The following is an 18302-nucleotide window of genomic DNA, read 5'->3' on the forward strand; positions in this document are numbered from 1 at the left end:
AAGAGGAGTGGGCCAAAATTCCTCCTGACATGTGCGCAAACCACATCATCAACTACAAAAACGTCTGACTGCTGTGCTTGCCAACAAGGGTTTTACCACCAAGTATTAACTTTTGTTTGCCAGAGGGATCAAATACTTATTTCTCACTGCAAAATGCAAATAATATAATTTATACATTGTGATTTTCTGGATTTTATTTTTGATATTCTATCTCTATCTATTATCTGTTATCTATCTATTATCTATCTTTTCTTTATCTATTATCTAATCGGGAAAAGAAACAGACACAACACACATTGTCACTATTCTTTCTGTAATACGGAGGTATCGGGCACTAATCCGCCGGCACACAAGATCTGAATAATGATCTGCACTTGGGAAGTTGTTTTACAAATAAGGCTGACTTTTTCCTATTATCTGTGTATGCTGCTCAGTTTTTTCTCATTTGAAAGGTTTTAATGCACAGTATCTTCATCACTAGGTAGCGTCGCATTATGTGAAGTGTGCACCATCTGGCAGGAGAACGTTCTGGTCTTTCAAGTTTTCACAGGGAAAATGTAGGGTTTATTGTTGCTGGGATTTTTCCCACAATGTACCTGACTTTATAATAACAAGTATTTCTGGTATTTATGTTGCAGGGCGCGGATTATATCTTTTATGTAATGTTTTGTCACGTACAGTGTGTGCAGCACAAATCGCACAAACATTCACAGGACGAAAATAAATAAAAACACAAAGCGTTTGTCACAGCCGTGTATAATACACTGATAAATCAGGACATTCATGAGATCGTCACGTCAATCATTACATCGGATTTTACATTCTGTAACTCTAACATTTCACATTCTGTTTGCTTTTAGTTTTTGGATCATTTGTTTTAATTATTTTTTTGACATTTTCAAATTTTTAGATTTACAAAAAGTTACAAAAAGTTTTGAGGATTCTGAAGCTCAGAGAAAAAAAATCAAATCGGATCAGAGAATGTCACCACCACTTTTTATGGTAAAAGGGCCCCTAATTAAGGAACGATGATGGGACCCAACATTTCTGTGTCCCACATGGGCACCCTAGAATTTCGTGAGGTGTCCTTGGCATTGTTTCGTCTGTCATATACTTTGCTTTTTTGTGGGTTGCTCATTTTTTATTTTATTTTTTTTCCATCCCTGAGCTTGTGGTTGTTTTATGTGTTTGTTGTTTGTATTTTGTTTTTGTGCGTGTTGTACGTATGTCTGTGTTATTTGCTTTGCCTGTCTTGTGTATGGAATACCTTTACGCCCACCCTTCAAGGCTATGTTCACATGGAGTTTTTTTTGCTTACAAAAATGTGTTTCAGGAAAGTTTGGGAAGATTTTATTTTCCCGAAGCATTTTTTTTTTTACATTTTTTTGATTGGACTGCATCTGTTTAGGAGCAAATTCCATTAGAAACTACTTTAAAAAAGTGATATGCACTTTTTTTTCTCATCAGGTGTTTTTTCAAAACCTGTTCCGGGAAAAAAAGTGCTCAAATAGTCTCCTCATATGAGCCAGAACATGGATTTCCCATTGAAATTAATAGAAAGAGATGGATTTGGAAAGTATTTTCTGCTAAATAAAACATAAAAAAAACTTTGTGAACATATCCTAACCATCCTAAATAAAAAATGTGGAAGTCTTGAAGACTTTTAGGGCTTCCACGGACCTTGATCTGGTCCTGTTGGAAAGTTACTGACAGGTCATGATAAGCCCTGCACTGCATAAATAGGTTGTATAAAAAAAACCTCCAAACCTCGTATGGCAGATCTAGTAAGTTCCATTCCACGACTATACAATCATTGTAAAAAAAAAAACCTACAGAACTATAGATACGTTTTAAAAAAAATATTCAGAAAAGGGATGGAAAGTCCCTTGGGCAGAAACCTCTGAAGTATCTAATGAAATCGGGCATACCCTACATAGCAGTGGTAAATACTTGTACCATAGTCTTTCGGTGCTGCCGTCGTACCCAAACCTTGCAGATGTTTTTGAGAATGTAACAAGACACAAATGCATGAAGTGAAAAGATCCGTCCCAGTCCAAAATAAATGTTCCAATATGTTCTTCTAACACTTCATTTTAATGCAACTGTTGTCAAATATGTAGAACGCGGCGTGAAGAGGCTCGTGGAAAGTGGCGGTGAAGGTGTGCAAGTGTTTGGTAGGGTTCAGCTGATAGAAGGACATGTATCCGGCATCATAGTCCAGGTAAATCCCAACGCCTTGCACCATAGAATCAGAGACCACTGTGTTTTGCACATTGTTGTGAGAGACTCCAAGAAACTTTTGGAAAAATAAAGTCCATGACTTCTTGTTGTATCCAAGAAATGAATCATTCCCGGCGACCTTCCTCTCGATGCTCTTCAATGCCACCCCAATGATCCACCTTGGGGCTTCACTCACGTCAACTTCCCAGTAATGTTGCCCAGAGGTAAATGCATTGGTGCTCAAGACTTGACATGACTTAAACCTCTCGGGGGTCTCCGGATATTTCTGAGATACCGCAGAGTGGGAAGCAGATTTAAGGTCGTTGGATATGATGATTTTACTTTGAGCTGTGTTCACATCCAACGTGATACTTGTTTTCTTCACATCTGTAAACTGACGTAAAGCTTTCAGGTCTTGTAGACACTCGGCAAAGTTTAGGAGCCCTATGTGTAGGATGAGGGAGATGGGACCCTCATCTATACTCGAGGAAACTTTGATGTCATTGTCACTTTCGCTGCCTTTTCGAGAGCCTCGGCGCTTCTTGACCTCTTCTTGAGTCGCTCCCCTCAGCACCGTTAATGGGTTGGTCACATTTTGTAGCTCTTCGATGTGCTTCATCTTTTTTGAGAGCTCTTCTTTCTTCTTCTCAAGTTGTTGAACCAAACCATTGACCCGAACCATAACTTGCTTCTCCTGCCTGACAACCTCACTCATCGCCCTGCCCTGCAGAGCCGCCAGTTGTTCATTCATATCTCGAAAAAGGGCAGTCACCCTTTCAGTGACCCCTGTAAGCTCTACGTTCATGTTGTCGCGTTTGTTTAATAGTCTCTCAAGGTTTTTCTCATTCTCTTCACTCTCTAAAGCCAAAGCATCCATGGTATCTTTAAAACCAGCCTTTCTCTTCTCAAGGGCATCTTTGAGTGAATCCACCTTGTGACCGCGATGTTCTCCGATGATACAACATGACGCACAGATACAGGCTCCATCTTTGGAGCAGCAAAACTCAATGACCTTATCATGGACGGGACACTTCATATCCTTGATGGAAGACGTGGGGTCCACCAGGATGTGCTCGGCAGCCTTATTGTGGACCTTGGTGTGTTCTTCACACATTGAAGCTGCACAGTGCACACATGTTTTGGCAGCGGGCACCGAGGACTGGACGCAGTAGCTGCAGCAGATCTCATCAGTTTTCCCAGATTTAGGTGATGCCATTGTTCACCACAGGCAAGAGGAAAGAGAAGTTTGCAGAGAACAGCTGTGATCAGAGGGTAATGGTCACGATGTGAAGAGCTCCGAGAGAGGATAGAGCTGGCTTATGTTATGAGCACGTAATTATGGAAATGTTATGGTAACCAGAGTTTATCATTTACAAGTTTTACACCTACTGAGTCACGTGGAGAACAGAGTCCAAATCCTATAGTTATAGATGGAGATTTACTGCCCAACGTTATTACACATTCCTGTAGATCGCATCTCTCCTATCAGTTATCTATTCTATATCAATCTATCTACAAAACTCAGGCTTCGATTCACTCTTTCCTTTGTGCCTTTTAGTTTGCATCCATTTCATTATTCTATTTGCCCCTATTTTCTTTTGTTTTCTGCTTTGAAGGTGAAGCTTAGCAATTCCATACGTTAATTCTTCAATTAAAACTTTTTGAAAAGTCGCAAAATTTTGCTCAACTTCTCTTTGATTCCCTCCTCCCCCCAGCTGTATTTTTGAGTGTGTCAACATTTTGGTGCAGTTTTTGAGACTTTTATTGGTGCAAAAACCAGTGCAAGACAAGAAAAAAAAATCCCCTTTTTAACTTTGCGCCAAATTCATGAAATTGTCTCCAAGAATACCTTAGGATCCTGGTCAGTAATCCACAATGCATAATTCATAAAGTAAAAAAATAAAAGAGAGTAGCACCCCAAAAGAGTGTTTATTAACCCCTTAACAACCAGAGGTATTTTTGTTTTTGCATTTTTGTTTTTCGCTCCCCTTCTTCCTAGAGCCATAACTTTTTTATATTTTTGGTCAATATGGCCATGTGAGGGCTTGTTTTTTGCGGGAAGAGTTGTACTTTTGAACAACATCATTGGTTTTAACATATCGTGTCCTGAAAAATGGGAAAAAAAATTCCAAGTGCGGTGAAATTGCAAAAAGTGCAATTCCACAGTTATTTTTTTATCATGCTACTAAATGCTAAAACTGACCTGCCATTATGATTCTCCACAAATTCAGTCACTCCTCCTTGTGACTCCTTAGATAGCTATGGTCAGCGCAGAGTGACTCAGGCTTCGACTTCTAGAGCTGCAGCTCCTAGGCAGGTTAGAATGACAACTGCAAACCTACCAACACATGGCTGTCCACCTAAACTGATATCCCAAGCAAGGAGAGCACAAATTAGAGAAGCAGCCAAGAGGCCCATGGTCACTGTGGAGGAGCTGAAGAGATCCACAACTCATCTGGGAGAATCTGACCACAAGTCAATTATTAGTCTTATACTCCACAAATCTGGCCTTTATGGAAGAGTGGCAGGAAGAAAGCAATTTATGAAAGAACACCATAAGAAGTCTTGTTTGCAATAGCCATGTAAGGGAAAAAGTGAGCATATGGAAGAAGGTGCTCAGGTCAGAAGAGACTCAAGGAGAACTGTTTGGGCTAAATGGAAAACATTATGTGTGGCTAAAAACTAACATTGAACATTACCCTGAAAACACCATCCCCACTGTTAAACACGGTGGTGGCAGCATCATCCTGTGGAGATGTTTTTCTTTAGCAGGGGCAGGGGAACTCGTCAGAGTTCATGGGAAGTTGGATGGAGCTAAATACAGTACGATTCTGGAGGAAAACTTGCTGGACGCTGCAAAAGGCATGAGACGACCCTAAATCTTCATGTTAGATCTACTATGGATGGTTTAGATCAAATCCTATTCATACGTGTGAATGGCTAAGTCACAGTCCAGACCAAAATCCTATTAAAAATCTGTGGAAAGACTTGAAAATTGCCGATCACAGACGTCTCCATCCAATCTGAGAGCGAGTGTGCAAAGAAGAAGGGGCAAAAATGTCACCTTTAGATGTGCAAAGCTGGAGACACAGACCGGAAAAGACTGCAGCAGTAATAGCAGCGAAAAGTGGTCCTACAAAGCATTGACTCAGGGGGCCGAATACAAATGCACTGCACAATTTTCAGATTTATATTTTTAAAATATTTAGAAAACCTGGAATAATTTCCTTTACACTTCACAAATACTTGTTGATTTGTATTGATATCACATAAAATCCCAGTAAAATACATTTAAGTTCGTGGGTGTAACGTGAAAAAACATGGAAAAGTTCACTCGGTATCAATCATTCTATCTATCTATCTACATCATGGCTTAGTACAGCTTTCGGTGCCTCCTGCTGACTTTCTTGCTGGTGGACAGAATGCAGCAGTCAGTAATCTGGGCAAGACGAGATTCTTCCTTATTGGAGGTCACATTCTGCCAAGATTCTCTCCTTATCTCTTGACATTCTTGTCTGTCGGCTCCATGTCTCATAACAGATGATCCTTCTCCCAGTAACTTCTCACTTCTTCTTCCAAATTCTTTAAAAATATTAGCTGCTCTAAGAGCAGAAATAAAAGAGGAAATGTATGAAAGTGCTTTATAGAAAAGAGATAGATAGAAAAAAAGATAGCGTAAATGTGGAAAGAAGAAAGCAAAATGATAAAACCTATCGATGTAGTGTGCAAACCTAAGTGTACGGCTCAGAGGCATAGCTAATGGTTCAACACTGAGGGGGCAAAACAATAATGTAATGTAGTAATGTCTCTTAATCAGGGGCATGATGACTTCAGCCTACTTCAACTGGATGTGCGTCTGAGGACGCACATTCAGCTGAAGGTTATTGTGGCGCAGAGACCGGCCTGGTCCCTGCACTGCAATACTTGCCGCCGGCCAATCAGGCTGGCAGTTGATGTCAGTGAGCCCTTCACAGGCTGCTCATGGCAGTGGCCTCATATGTCGCCAGTGCCAGCCTCTCACTGCATGTCGTGGGAGCAGTGGAACGGGAGAATTGTTTATCTTTTTAAAATGTGTTGAAATCAGCAGCAGAACGGCAAACATTATAATAGGGAGAAACCCAGTATGGGTTACATTTCCTGCAGGCTGCGGCCTAAACGAGGGATATTTCTTACAGGCTTTACCCCAGGATGGAGATATTATGATAGGAAGGAACCCAGCATTAGGATCCAGCATTAAGGACATGTCGTACAGGCCAGGACGGAGGATATGATTACAAGAAGGGGCCCATGATGGGGAATACGATTACAGGATGCCAGTCTAGGGGACCATGGCCCCAGCTGAAAGAATACAGATCTGCTCCATTGACCATCACTGAACCCATGAATACATTTGTGGTAGTCGGGATTTGGACCCACCGATTACCTGAGCCCCATAAATACGTTTATAAAAGCTAGGATTGGGACCAACCGGTCACCATGGAGATGTTTGAAGAAGCCAGGTTGTGACCCTCTGGTCACCTGGCCTTGTACCTCAATGGACTGTCAGCTTTTTAAGCTCGCCATTACCTCCTTTCGTGCGTGCCATTGGTGGACCTAGTCAGCCCTGGAAGCTCTGAAGGCACAGCTGCTCTTATCCCAGAGAGTTAGCGGAAGGGTGAGACTCTGTAACTTTGCACCATCTTGGGTATTTTGCTGGGATTGTTCTATGTGTTATTTGCATGGTTCAGTAAAGTATTGCCACACTGTTTTACCCTCACCCTGAGTTGTCTGAGTAGTATTATGCCCACAATAAAAGGAGAGTGGGCGTTCAGTGGAATGATCCCTGGTCCATTCGGTCTCGAGCCAGCGGACTAAATCACCCGCTGACCTCCGTGTCTTCACAGACTCTAGTTATGCCACTGCTCTTTATCGCCCACTTAATATTACATATTGACCCCTGAGTGTCCCCTTACCAACTAATAATGTCCCAAGTGCTTTAACGTAAGTCATAATGCCCCCTGAGTTAGATACATAGATGGTTAGATAGACAAGTAGAAAAAGAAATTAGATAAACAGTACTGTGCAAAAGTTTTAGGCAGGTGTGGAACAAATGCTGCAATGTGCAAACGGTTTTAAAAATAGAAGTGTTAATAGTTTGTACTTTTGTTAGTTGCTAAGAATAAAGTGAATGAAGAAAAGAGAAAGATAAAGCATTTCAATATTTTGTGACTGCCCTTCGCCTTCATCAGTTCTAGATACATTGTAGGAATATAGTCAGGCGTACAAGTCACCAGTTATACCAGATACAGTAGGTGATAACGATCATTATTTTCATATTTATGTTGAAACTTCATCACTAACTGAAACAGAAACAGCTGTGTTGGAGGCTTAAAACTGGGTGAGGAACAGCCAAACTCGGCTACAAGGGTGAGCTTGTGGAAGAGAGATGTATGTCTCAGGTCATGCACCATGGCAAGACTGAGCACAACAACAAGACACAAGGTAGTTATACTGCATCAGCAAGGTCTGTCCTAGGCAAAGATTTCAGAGCAGACTGGGGTTTCCAGATATGCTGGTCAAGGTCTTGTGAAGAAGCACCAAGAAATCGGCAATATTGAGGACTGTAGATGAAGTGGTCGGCCAAGGAAACATCCTACTTACTTCTTTTCTAAATTGGAAGATGTCCATCTGTGCCATCAGCTCAGAACTGGCAGCAACCAGTGGGACCCAGCTACTATTTAGAGAAGTCGCCTATATGGAACAACTGTTGCTAAAAATCTCCAGAACGTCTACATGGAAACAAGGCCAAGCAAATCAGCTACTGTATGCACAAAAATATAGGAACTAGGGTGCAGAAAAATATCACTGGGCGACCGCTGATGCCTAAGTGTGACAAATATACTACAGCCCAGTCATATAAAGGTCACATGGTGGGTGAGGGCCCCTATTGCAGGTTACACCCCACAAGCCTATCATAGCCATTGTCCCGTTCCCCTTTCTTCCAGTTCGGCAGGCGCCATTCTTCAGAATGATGTAAATGTACGGCCCCTCCCCCGCAGCGGCGAGTCTGATCTGTATAATATTTAACTCACTGTGATATTTCCAGTTATTTTACAACCTAATTGCTGAGATATCTGCGCACCGGTCACGTGCTCCTTCCTTAATCTCTGACCTCCAGGAATGTTCTTGTTTCTTTTTGTGCAATCATTTCTCCAATAATAATAGAGATTGTCCCAGAGGCCATAATACCTGGCAGCAAATGTGATTTAGAACCATCCCTCTTACAAGGCCATGCAGGGAGGCATCATTATAAACAACTGCCTTCCTGACCTGACCCAGATATATTGCTCTATTTCTGCTGGTTTGTGACTAGAATCCCAGGACTTCAGTGAAAACTGACACTGGAATGACATTAGGGGGCAGCATTGTGTAAAAGTAATCACCTGGGTGAAAACTCCAATGGACATTGTAACAAGGGCCAGTTATCTGCTGTTGGAGAGGCCTGGCTTGACCATGGGTTAACCGTGGGCCCACTATTTGAATCCAGTATAATGCCCATTGCCCGATCCTTTAAGTACAAGATGTTATTGAGGTGGCCACTCAAGTGTTCTTCCTGGAAGAGTTGGTAGAACTCAAGGGTGTTGACGAAATCACTGGAAACATCAAGAATGTCAGTGATTCAGGAAGGGCTGTTGTTTCTAGAGGAGGAGACTTGGTAGGGAATGGGCGTGGAGGGGGAGTGGATTCCAGAAAATAATTTTGGCTAAAGCCCACCTTCCAAATGCCAATCGTTGGCAAGTATGTAGTTATACCATGTATACATGTCTTTGTGTTATTTTGTGGGTCAGATATTGGGCCATAAGCAAGAGGCCTTCAAGTGTTCTGTGTATATATTTCCCAACATTTTAGTTGTCAAAGTCGAGACTTTTAAGCCCCACCCCAGAAATAACCTGAAACCAAAGAACATCCACTTTGATGGTGTTTGCCTAAATTCACACTTTTGTTGTTCAGTTTAGAGTATTGTCTAATGGATTATTGTCTGATGGGGTTGTGAGAATTGACCACAGGGTAAAGGAGTGTAATGGTGGTTGGCCGTAGTTTGGTCATGTTCGGGCCTGAAGAAGAGCCATGTCCCTGAGAAACAGTAGAAATGTAAAGTGAGGACTGGTTGGCCTCTAGGCCTAAGTAGGGCCCAGTTGTACTATGTCCTAGGGATGGGTGGCACAGTGGGCGACCTCGTCTAGACCAAGGTGAGAAGAAAGCCCTACTGTCAGTGTGAGGGAATGTGGAGTGTGCCCTGATTTGCCCATAGTTTAAAGTGTGTGAGAGATTGATAATTGGGACTGAATTCATGGTGGGAGACTGTGAAGTAACACAGTGCTTGTGTGGTTCCTGTGAAAGAACATAGTCCTAAGAGTTAGGATATCCAATATTCAGAAGTTACCCCAAAACAGACTTTGCACAAGCCAGGAGCTCCCCTGTGGGATCTATACAGAGATCTGGGCCTTACTGTGTGGGGCCACTGGGTGGTGTCCATAGAGTAGCTTCCGGTCAGTGGAGCAAATTGAAGGAAAAGTGAGAGCACAAGCCGAATCAGAACCGGAGAGGAGGGAACAGTGACCAAATACATAGTCAAGGGATAGTAGGGTTCAAGAGAAAGAGAACCGCTGACAAACAACTAGAAAATCCTACTTGCTGATGGATCCCATTCTCATCAGAGGGAAAACTGTATTGGCTGATGATTGGATGAAGACTAGTGATCATTGCTTCCAGCCGCTCAATTCCCTTTTATGACCCAGGTCATGATGGGGCTTATAATCCACATCACAAACAATTTGTGGACCCTACTTGTTGGTGAGCTTTATTACCTTATATCTGTTCACGTTGGCTGTTTTTATAACTGAATTACGTGACACACGGTGAAGTTTTAACCAGTTACAACCGATAGAGAGAATTTGACAACTGATGGAGCGATGGATGAGATGCAGCAGGGGGAAGGTGTAAGGCTGCAGGTAAAAGGAAGTAAGATATGAAAATATGATCACCTTCAAACACCCTACTAGGTAAATCTGCATTATTAGAGCTGGTGGTTGTGGCAGTGGTGGAGGAATCATCTGCTCAGTCATCACCCTACCTTATGTGAGAGCAGCTACATAATACATCTCTCCGCTAAAGGACCTGGCATGTCTGTGCATTATATGGATAGGTCATTGATTTAAATATGAGCTGTGGTGACACTGCAGAGAAATCAAACACTGATTTTACCACTGATCACAGGGGAAAAGAGTGGTTGCATGTGATTTCAAGTTGGCCTTGCAGACTTAGACCTTGGAGTTGTACACCTGAGGAGGTATGTGACCTGTAGGCCAGAGGGAGCCTATCTATTGGAGGACCCTAGTGACATAAAGGCCAGAGAGGACTAGTCCATCAGTAAAGTGTTGATGATCTGAAAATGTCCATGACCAGAGCATTGGTTAATAAAAGAGCCAGAGTAGGCCTGTCCATTGGTGAAGCAATGGATTTTATGAAGGAAGGAGTGGGCCTCATCATTATTGAAGCGTTGGTGACTTGGAGCTAGAGTAGACATGTCTTTTGGAGGAACGTTGGTGATATCAAGGCCAAAGTGGGCCTGTCCTTCATCAGATCATAGTGACGTAGATCCTAATAGGCCTGTCCATTACCTGAGCATTGGTGACTTAGACTCAGAGTGGGCATGTCCTTCATCAGATCATTGGTGAAGTAGATCCTAGTAGGCCTGTCCATTACCTGAGCATTGGTGACTTAGACACAGAGTGGGCCTGTCCATCATCAGAGCATTGGTGACTTAAACCCAGAGTGGGCCTGTCCATCATCAGAGCATTGGTGACTTAGAGCCCAATAGGCCTGTTCACCAAAGGAGTATTAATTACTTAGACCCAGAGTAGGTAGGCCTGTCCATTACTGTAGCATTGGTGATTTGGAGTCAGAGTGGGCCTGTCCAATGGAGAAGCATTGGTGATAAGAAGGCCAAAGTGGGCCTGTCTGTCAACAGAGCATTGGTGACTTAGAGCCCAGAAGGCCTGTTCTTCAGAGGAGCATTGGTGACATTGAGACTAGAGTTAGCTTGTCCATCAGAGCAGCACTGGTGATGTGCAAAAAGGAGAACCTAATACATGGCCTGAGGAGAGGCTGCAGAGGCGGTCGTTACGAATTCCTCAAGAGACCGGTTTGGTGAGAGTTATCACTATAGACTATAGCTAGGTCCTGGATGGTTTATGTGGGACATTAGCCTGTAATGGACTAGCAGGCAGTTTGGTTGAACCAAATGCAACCCAGAGGTCCCCATGGAGCTAATGGTGACCTCACGGAGGGAGTTGTATCTGTGGTATTCTAAAGACCAATCTAGTTATACTCTGACAAGTTCTTGGGCCTCATATAAGAATTGTAACCATCACATTTTTGTTTTAAACAAACAGACCTGCAAATGAGTCTTTAGAGGAAGTCCCAGCGACCACCATCTCAGAACCTGGCTTTTTGATTAATATGTAAGTTGTCACCTATCAACATACAGATACTCACAATTTTATTTTAGTGTCTAAATCATGTAATATGACAACTTTTCTTTTATTTAAGACCCAACATGTCTGATCCACTATTTAATAAACTTTTCTATAGCTCAATACATTTACCGAGAAGGTAAAACCGCTAACAAACACAGAGATTCTTAGTAATTGCTCCTCCGAGATCCCGCAGGTGAAGCAGGTATCATTCCTTTGTGAATCGTTGTTAAGCCTTTATCATTTTGTTTTTCTTCAGTAAAGTAATTGATGTCAGTGGAGATTTCATCTCTGATTTCCCTGCATTACATTAGATTATGTCACTGGAGGTTTTAATCATCTCTCCCGCTACGACACGGGCTTTGTTTCCAGAACGTTACTTTTACTGATGCAAATATCATGTCACGGTGTAATCATATCAATGTGTGATCTATCTATCTATCTATCTATCTATCTATCTATCTATCTATCTATCTATCTATCTATCTATCTACAGTGGGGAAAAAAGTATTTCGTCTGCCACCAATTGTGCAAGTTCTCACACTTAAAAAGATGAGTAGACCACAACTATGAGAGTCAAAATGAGAAAGCAAATCCAGAAAATCACCTTGTCTGATTTGGCAAGATTTATTTTGCAAATTATGGTGGAAAATAAGCATTTGGTCACCTAAAAACATGTGTCTGACATGATGGTGGATGTTGCAGTATTAGGAGTGTTGCTCCGTAGTCTCTCTAGGTTATTGATGAGGTGCAAACATAAAGCTTGAGCGTTTGGCGCCAATGGAGTTCATGTAAGATTGTAAGACCTATGGTAAGAATGGGCAGAGGTCTGGACCTACACAGCAATCGAGGAGCATGCCGGAGGTCTGAGGAAGCCATACCAAGGCAATGACTGGATCCGGAGTAGGAGTGGAATCTATCTCACTGCGAGAACAGTGAGAAACGGTGAGGTGGGTCCTGGGGATAAAAGCCTTCAGATCGGTCATTCTGGTCACTCTGGAGACTGTTGTAATGGAGGCAATAATAATGTAAGGGGCATCGTAACAGGCCAGGAGGTTTTAGGATTAATTGACCACAGCAGGTCCAAGGCCATTAAAGCTGTTCTTGAAGAAAGAAGAGATCGTGACTCCTGATGACCACACAAGACGATCGCTAATTTAGGACCCGTGTCTCTGCTTTCCCCAAGTAGCAGCACCACTTAATTCCAACACTTTTTGGCACGTGAAAGTTCTAATTTTATCAAGCCAGTTATGGCAAATTAGGTACTGTTGTCAAGAAGGAGTAATCCTGCATCTCCTCTATGTAAAAATGGTTCAAGAGGCACCAGTCACAGAAGTGCGAAAAGTGGTTACCACCATCAAAAACCTTGTCCTGATTAAAATTAAGGGAAACTCTTCATTCCTTCTGGCCCTGCAGTACATTGTGTGTATACGACTCACGCACTCGGTGTGACCCCACGTACAACAATGCCAGGAGGACTCATACATAATGGAGGCACCAAGGTTCAGGCCTCATAGACCTTTACAGTGGCACAGTATTAATACAGTCCTACCTGTATGCCTCATTTCTGATGCCACTTTATGTAAATTATCTCTTCCAGGCTATGGAGAGGATGTTGACTGCAGGATAACTCCACCTCCAGAGGTTATTTTACATAGAAGTCGGCGTTACCGGAGTGATGTGTTAATGGCCGCTCTGTGCTGATCTCACTGCAGAGCTGTGTGTGATTATACCAGACACATTTGCAGGTTCCTCTCAGATTCAGGTTCAAGCTCACAGGCAGACAGGGGGTAATATTGTAACAATTCGGCAGAGCTCAAGAGCTGCAAAAAATGTATTAAGTTCAGTTGTCTTGTTCTGTGTTAGTTACTTGTCTCACACTGGTACCTTTCCCTCAGTGTAAAATAAGCTCTGGAGGCAGAGTTAAATTCCAGGCAATGTCCCCCCCCCCCCCCATAGTGTGAAAGAGGTAACTTACATAAAAGAAAAACATGGATTTCTCCAAAATAAGACATCGGATCGCAGATATCAACGTGTCATTTTATTCAGCGCTCTATGACCTACATGCACATATGGGGTAGGAGGGTTGATATGACTGACTGATTCCCTTTAACACAGCAGGAAGGATGGCACCGCCTCAAAAACACGAGAGTGTAGAAATCACAAAATCACCACAGGAATTAGTATTGGAGGGGTTATGGGTAACAGTGGGGTGCCACAGGGGTCGGTATTGGAGGGGTCACATTAAACAGTGGGGTGCCACAGGGGTCAGTAATGGATGGGTCACATAAAACAGAGGTGTATCACAGGGGTCAGTATTAGAGGGGTCAAATATAACAGCAGAGTATTAATTATCAAATAATAAAAGTGTAAACAACAGAGCAGTAATGTATCTGCGTGCAGGATCTTTTACACAGGCTATCTCCCATTATACCACAAGATGGCAGTTTCACACCAAGAAAAGCTACACAAAGTGGAGAAAAGTTTTTTTGTCCATGAAGAGTAATATTCTTGTATAACAAACATCTATCACCTACTAAGAGAAGCTATATATATTCTTCGCTATGTTTGCTTGCTGTTAGTAAATTTGTAAATACTTATTTACTCTCTGAGGCTAAAATTTGATTTGCTGCAAACCACAAGGTTGCAAAGTCTCCAACAGCAACAAGCAAAAGCCCATTTTATAACGCAGCACAGTGATAGACTTTGTGGTTTTAATAATTTAGGGGTCCAAGGGATAAAGTTTTTCCTTGCGGAGAGCAGCAAATTGGCATAGGAAGATCCATAGACCATACAATGCTCCTCTGGGAACCTAAACATGCACAAAGCCTCTAAACCTTTAACAGGTCATGTCACATAACTTAGAATAGTTAAGTGAAACTAGAATTTGAGTTTTTAGTCTGTCTTTTTATGTGAAGTCATTTGACAACACTCTCTAAAAAGTCAATATTGTCTTTTTGGATTGCTTCTTCCAATAGGTAGCGCTTGGGTTACGGTTTTTGAAAAATAAAAAAAAAGGTCCAAAAATTATCCCTCTTAGTTAGCAGTAATCTGAAAGACTGTTTTGTGCAGGACACTGACTTTAAGGTTGGAATCACACCAGTGTATGGCATCCGATGCGATATGCTAATGACCCTTGGCTCGCGCTCTGCTGTGAGCAGGATCCGAGTGTCATGCTACTGGGCTGTTATTCCCTTGCATGAAAGGATCACAGAACAGGTGCGGAGAAGATGGAGAAAGTAACGTCTCTATCTCCTGCATGGCTTGACTCGGCGTATATCTGATGTGTATTGTGACTACGGCCTAACTGATATTGTCGCTGTCAGAGGTAACATAATAGTGCTGTGACTGATACAAGTGATGATATGTTATACCTTCCACTTCCTCCCCATTAACACGTTTGTTGGTGGCATAGGAGGTCAATTATAACTTGTGTTATACGGTAGTCTGATCACGGCCTAACTGATATTGTCGCTGTCAGAGGTAACATAATAGTGCTGTGACTGATACAAGTGATATATTATACATTTCACTTCCTCCCCATTAACATGTTTGCTGGTGACAAAGGAGGCCAATTATAACTTGTGTTATATGGTAGTGTGACTACGGCCTGACATTGTCACTGTCAGAGGTAACATAATAGTGCTGTGACTGATACAAGTGATGATATGTTATACATTCCAGTTCCTCCCCATTAACATGTTTGCTGGTGACAAAGGAGGCCAATTATAACTTGTGTTATACGGTAGTGTGACTACGGCCTAACTGACATTGTCGATGTCAGAGGTAACATAATAGTGCTGTGACTGATACAAGTGATGATATGTTATACATTCCAGTTCCTCCCCATTAACATGTTTGCTGGTGACAAAGGAGGCCAATTATAACTTGTGTTATACGAAAGTGTGACTACGGCCTAACTGACATTGTCGCTGTCAGAGGTAACATAATAGTGATGTGACTGATACAAGTGATGATATGTTATACCTTCCACTTCCTCCCCATTAACACGTTTGCTGGTGACAAAGGAGGTGAATAATAACTTGTGTTATACGGTAGTGTGACTACAGCCTAACTGACATTGTCGCTGTCAGAGGTAACATAATAGTGCTGTGACTGATACAAGTGATATGTTATACCTTCCACTTCCTCCCCATTAACACATTTGCTGGTGACAAAGGAGGTCAATTATAACTTGTGTTATACGGTAGTGTGACTATGGCCTAACTGACATTGTCGCTGTCAGAGGTAACATAATAGTGCTGTGACTGATACAAGTGATATGTTATACCTTCCACTTCCTCCCCATTAACACATTTGCTGGTGACAAAGGAGGTGAATAATAACTTGTGTTATACGGTAGTGTGACTATGGCCTAACTGACATTGTCGCTGTCAGAGGTAACATAATAGTGCTGTGACTGATACAAGTGATGATATGTTATACCTTCCACTTCCTCCCCATTATCACGTTTGCTGGTGGCAAAGAAGGTGAATAATTACTTGTGTTTGGTAGGTGAGGTCAGCGATGCTGGTGGGGCTTCTGCTGCTAGCGGCCCCCACATTCTTAGCCTCGGTATGTTTTTTTCTTTTACACTACCCCATCCATTGATGCTGTCACTTTTCTTTTACCATACATTTTGTACAATACTATAACTAACTTTTGTTAATGCAAAAACTTATACCAGTTACTTGTGACAAACACACCATTTCTGACTGTCATTCGTTTCAGTTTTTTTATTCTGTCACTTGCTGCCACTTCCAAGTGCATTAAGAATGAAAAAAAAAAATGGTGTAGTTGTAATTTACAGTAAATGTAGCAGGACTCATGCCAGCAACATTCTATCACTCATAATGAGTCTGGCACTGCTGTTGGTATTCCTCTCTCCCTCTATCAATTGAACCTGTGTATTATTTGCAGACTACTACTCCTATCTTCTTCACTGCTTCCGCTATATAACACATTACTGTTCTGAGTATTTAGCTAAAGTTTTAGATCTTTCTCTTCCTATTTCTATTGATTAGCTGTGAGTTCTGATATCCTCTCGCCGTCCTAAAATCACCCAAAAATATCTGCTGCATTCCGTGCCTCAGCTTTTATACAGGCTATGATAGTTCCTTTGTGATTAGAAGTGATGGGAAACCTGCGCGATTGCGTGTGAAGTCATGTCTGCTTTGCATGCCTGATGCAATCTTCTGAAACGTGTAAAAAAGCAGGCAGGCGTTGTTTTTTTAACTTTTCTAACAAATCGAATGACAAATTGTTAGATTTTGGAGGAGCCTGAGAATTTCCTGAAATTCAACTCAAATTTGATTTTCTTATTTCTAGTTACTATTACATCTAGCCACCTTATTGCCACACCATAAACTGTCCTCCCTATGCAGTGAAAAGTTCTAAAAATCTCCAATATACTTAACCCATTCTTCACCGTGGTCAATAACTCCGCTTGCTGTAAGTGAATTGGAACATTTTTAATTACGTTTTAGAGGCTGGAAATCTGTACAGACACAGTATATCTCACAGCTGAGGGTTTGTTACAGTGGAACCCAGTCAAGCTCACCCTGTAGGGGACACTAGCAGCATAATTCTCCTGCAGGGAAGATGTATCTGTCTGGAGTCCAGGATAGAATTGTAACAAACCCTCAGCTGTGTGAGCAGGATTAGTACGAGATGAGGTTTTAAGCCCTAGTTAGTAGCAAGCAGAGAAAAAACTCATGCAGCTATATGGCGGCACTATAGTAGCTCCATACAATACAGCAGTATATATGTATCTGTAGGAACTTCTATAGAGATTATTCCCCACTGTACCACAAGGGGGCGATGTAGCACTAAGAATAAAAATGCCAAGTGGTGGAAATGGGATTTTCGCTTTACAGTCAATAAACCTTTGTATCATCATGAACAGATTCTTCTCTTATCCTGATAGTTTGCTACAATGTATCAGTGCAGGTAAACTTTATATATATAGTATATTAATGAGCGGGATTAGATCAGGACAGTGGTGGAGCGTGATCTGCCAGCGCCAAAGACAAGGCAAGTATCTTTATGCCCCCTAACCGTGGACCGTTAGCACTCCCAGGGCACACATGATTCAACACGGTCTTCTTTAGCCTCTGACATCTTGGTTGCTGCCTATGCAGAGCGTAGAAGTCGATGACCAACTCATATCGACTGCTGCCCTCTGCGTATGAACTGGTGGAAGTGACCAACTGTGCTGTCCAAGAAGAATTGTGAATATTAGTTGGGTAGTGGGTGACATTAAAAATGCTTCCTAGGGCAACCAACCCTTCGGCCACACCTAACGCTACACCACCAACATTTTCATTCTTTGCCAGCAAGCAAATAGAAAAAAAATTGAGGAATTTACAGAAATTGTATGAATTAAATAAAACAATGAGAAGCTGTAGACAATCAAGTTTTGCGTTGTGTCATAATTCTCAGCACCCGGAGCAGCGCTCACAGGACTTCTTTAATACTCAGACTATAAATCAGAGGGTTCAGTGCTGGAGTCACCACCACGTACAAGATAGAGAAGTTCTAATCCAGTTCCTCTGTATTCTGGGTCAG

The 18302-nt window shown here is 42.0% G+C and overlaps 1 protein-coding gene across 1 annotated transcript; it reads right to left on the reverse strand.

The window, feature by feature from the left end:
- Positions 1-740: 740 nt before the first annotated feature.
- LOC143785394 (E3 ubiquitin/ISG15 ligase TRIM25-like) lies at positions 741-3544 on the reverse strand. The gene has a single exon (XM_077274199.1). The coding sequence runs from the start codon at positions 3434-3436 to the stop codon at positions 2081-2083; it is 1356 nt and encodes a 451-aa protein (XP_077130314.1). The 5' UTR covers positions 3437-3544; the 3' UTR covers positions 741-2080.
- Positions 3545-18302: the final 14758 nt, after the last annotated feature.

The sequence above is a fragment of the Ranitomeya variabilis genome, chromosome 7 (genome assembly GCF_051348905.1).
Source record: "Ranitomeya variabilis isolate aRanVar5 chromosome 7, aRanVar5.hap1, whole genome shotgun sequence".
Classification (NCBI taxonomy): Eukaryota; Metazoa; Chordata; class Amphibia; order Anura; family Dendrobatidae; genus Ranitomeya; species Ranitomeya variabilis.

What these genes read in the sequence shown, in the direction of transcription:
- LOC143785394 (XM_077274199.1), bottom strand. Translation starts at nt 3,436, where the DNA reads ATGGCATCACCTAAATCTGGGAAAACTGATGAGATCTGCTGCAGCTAC.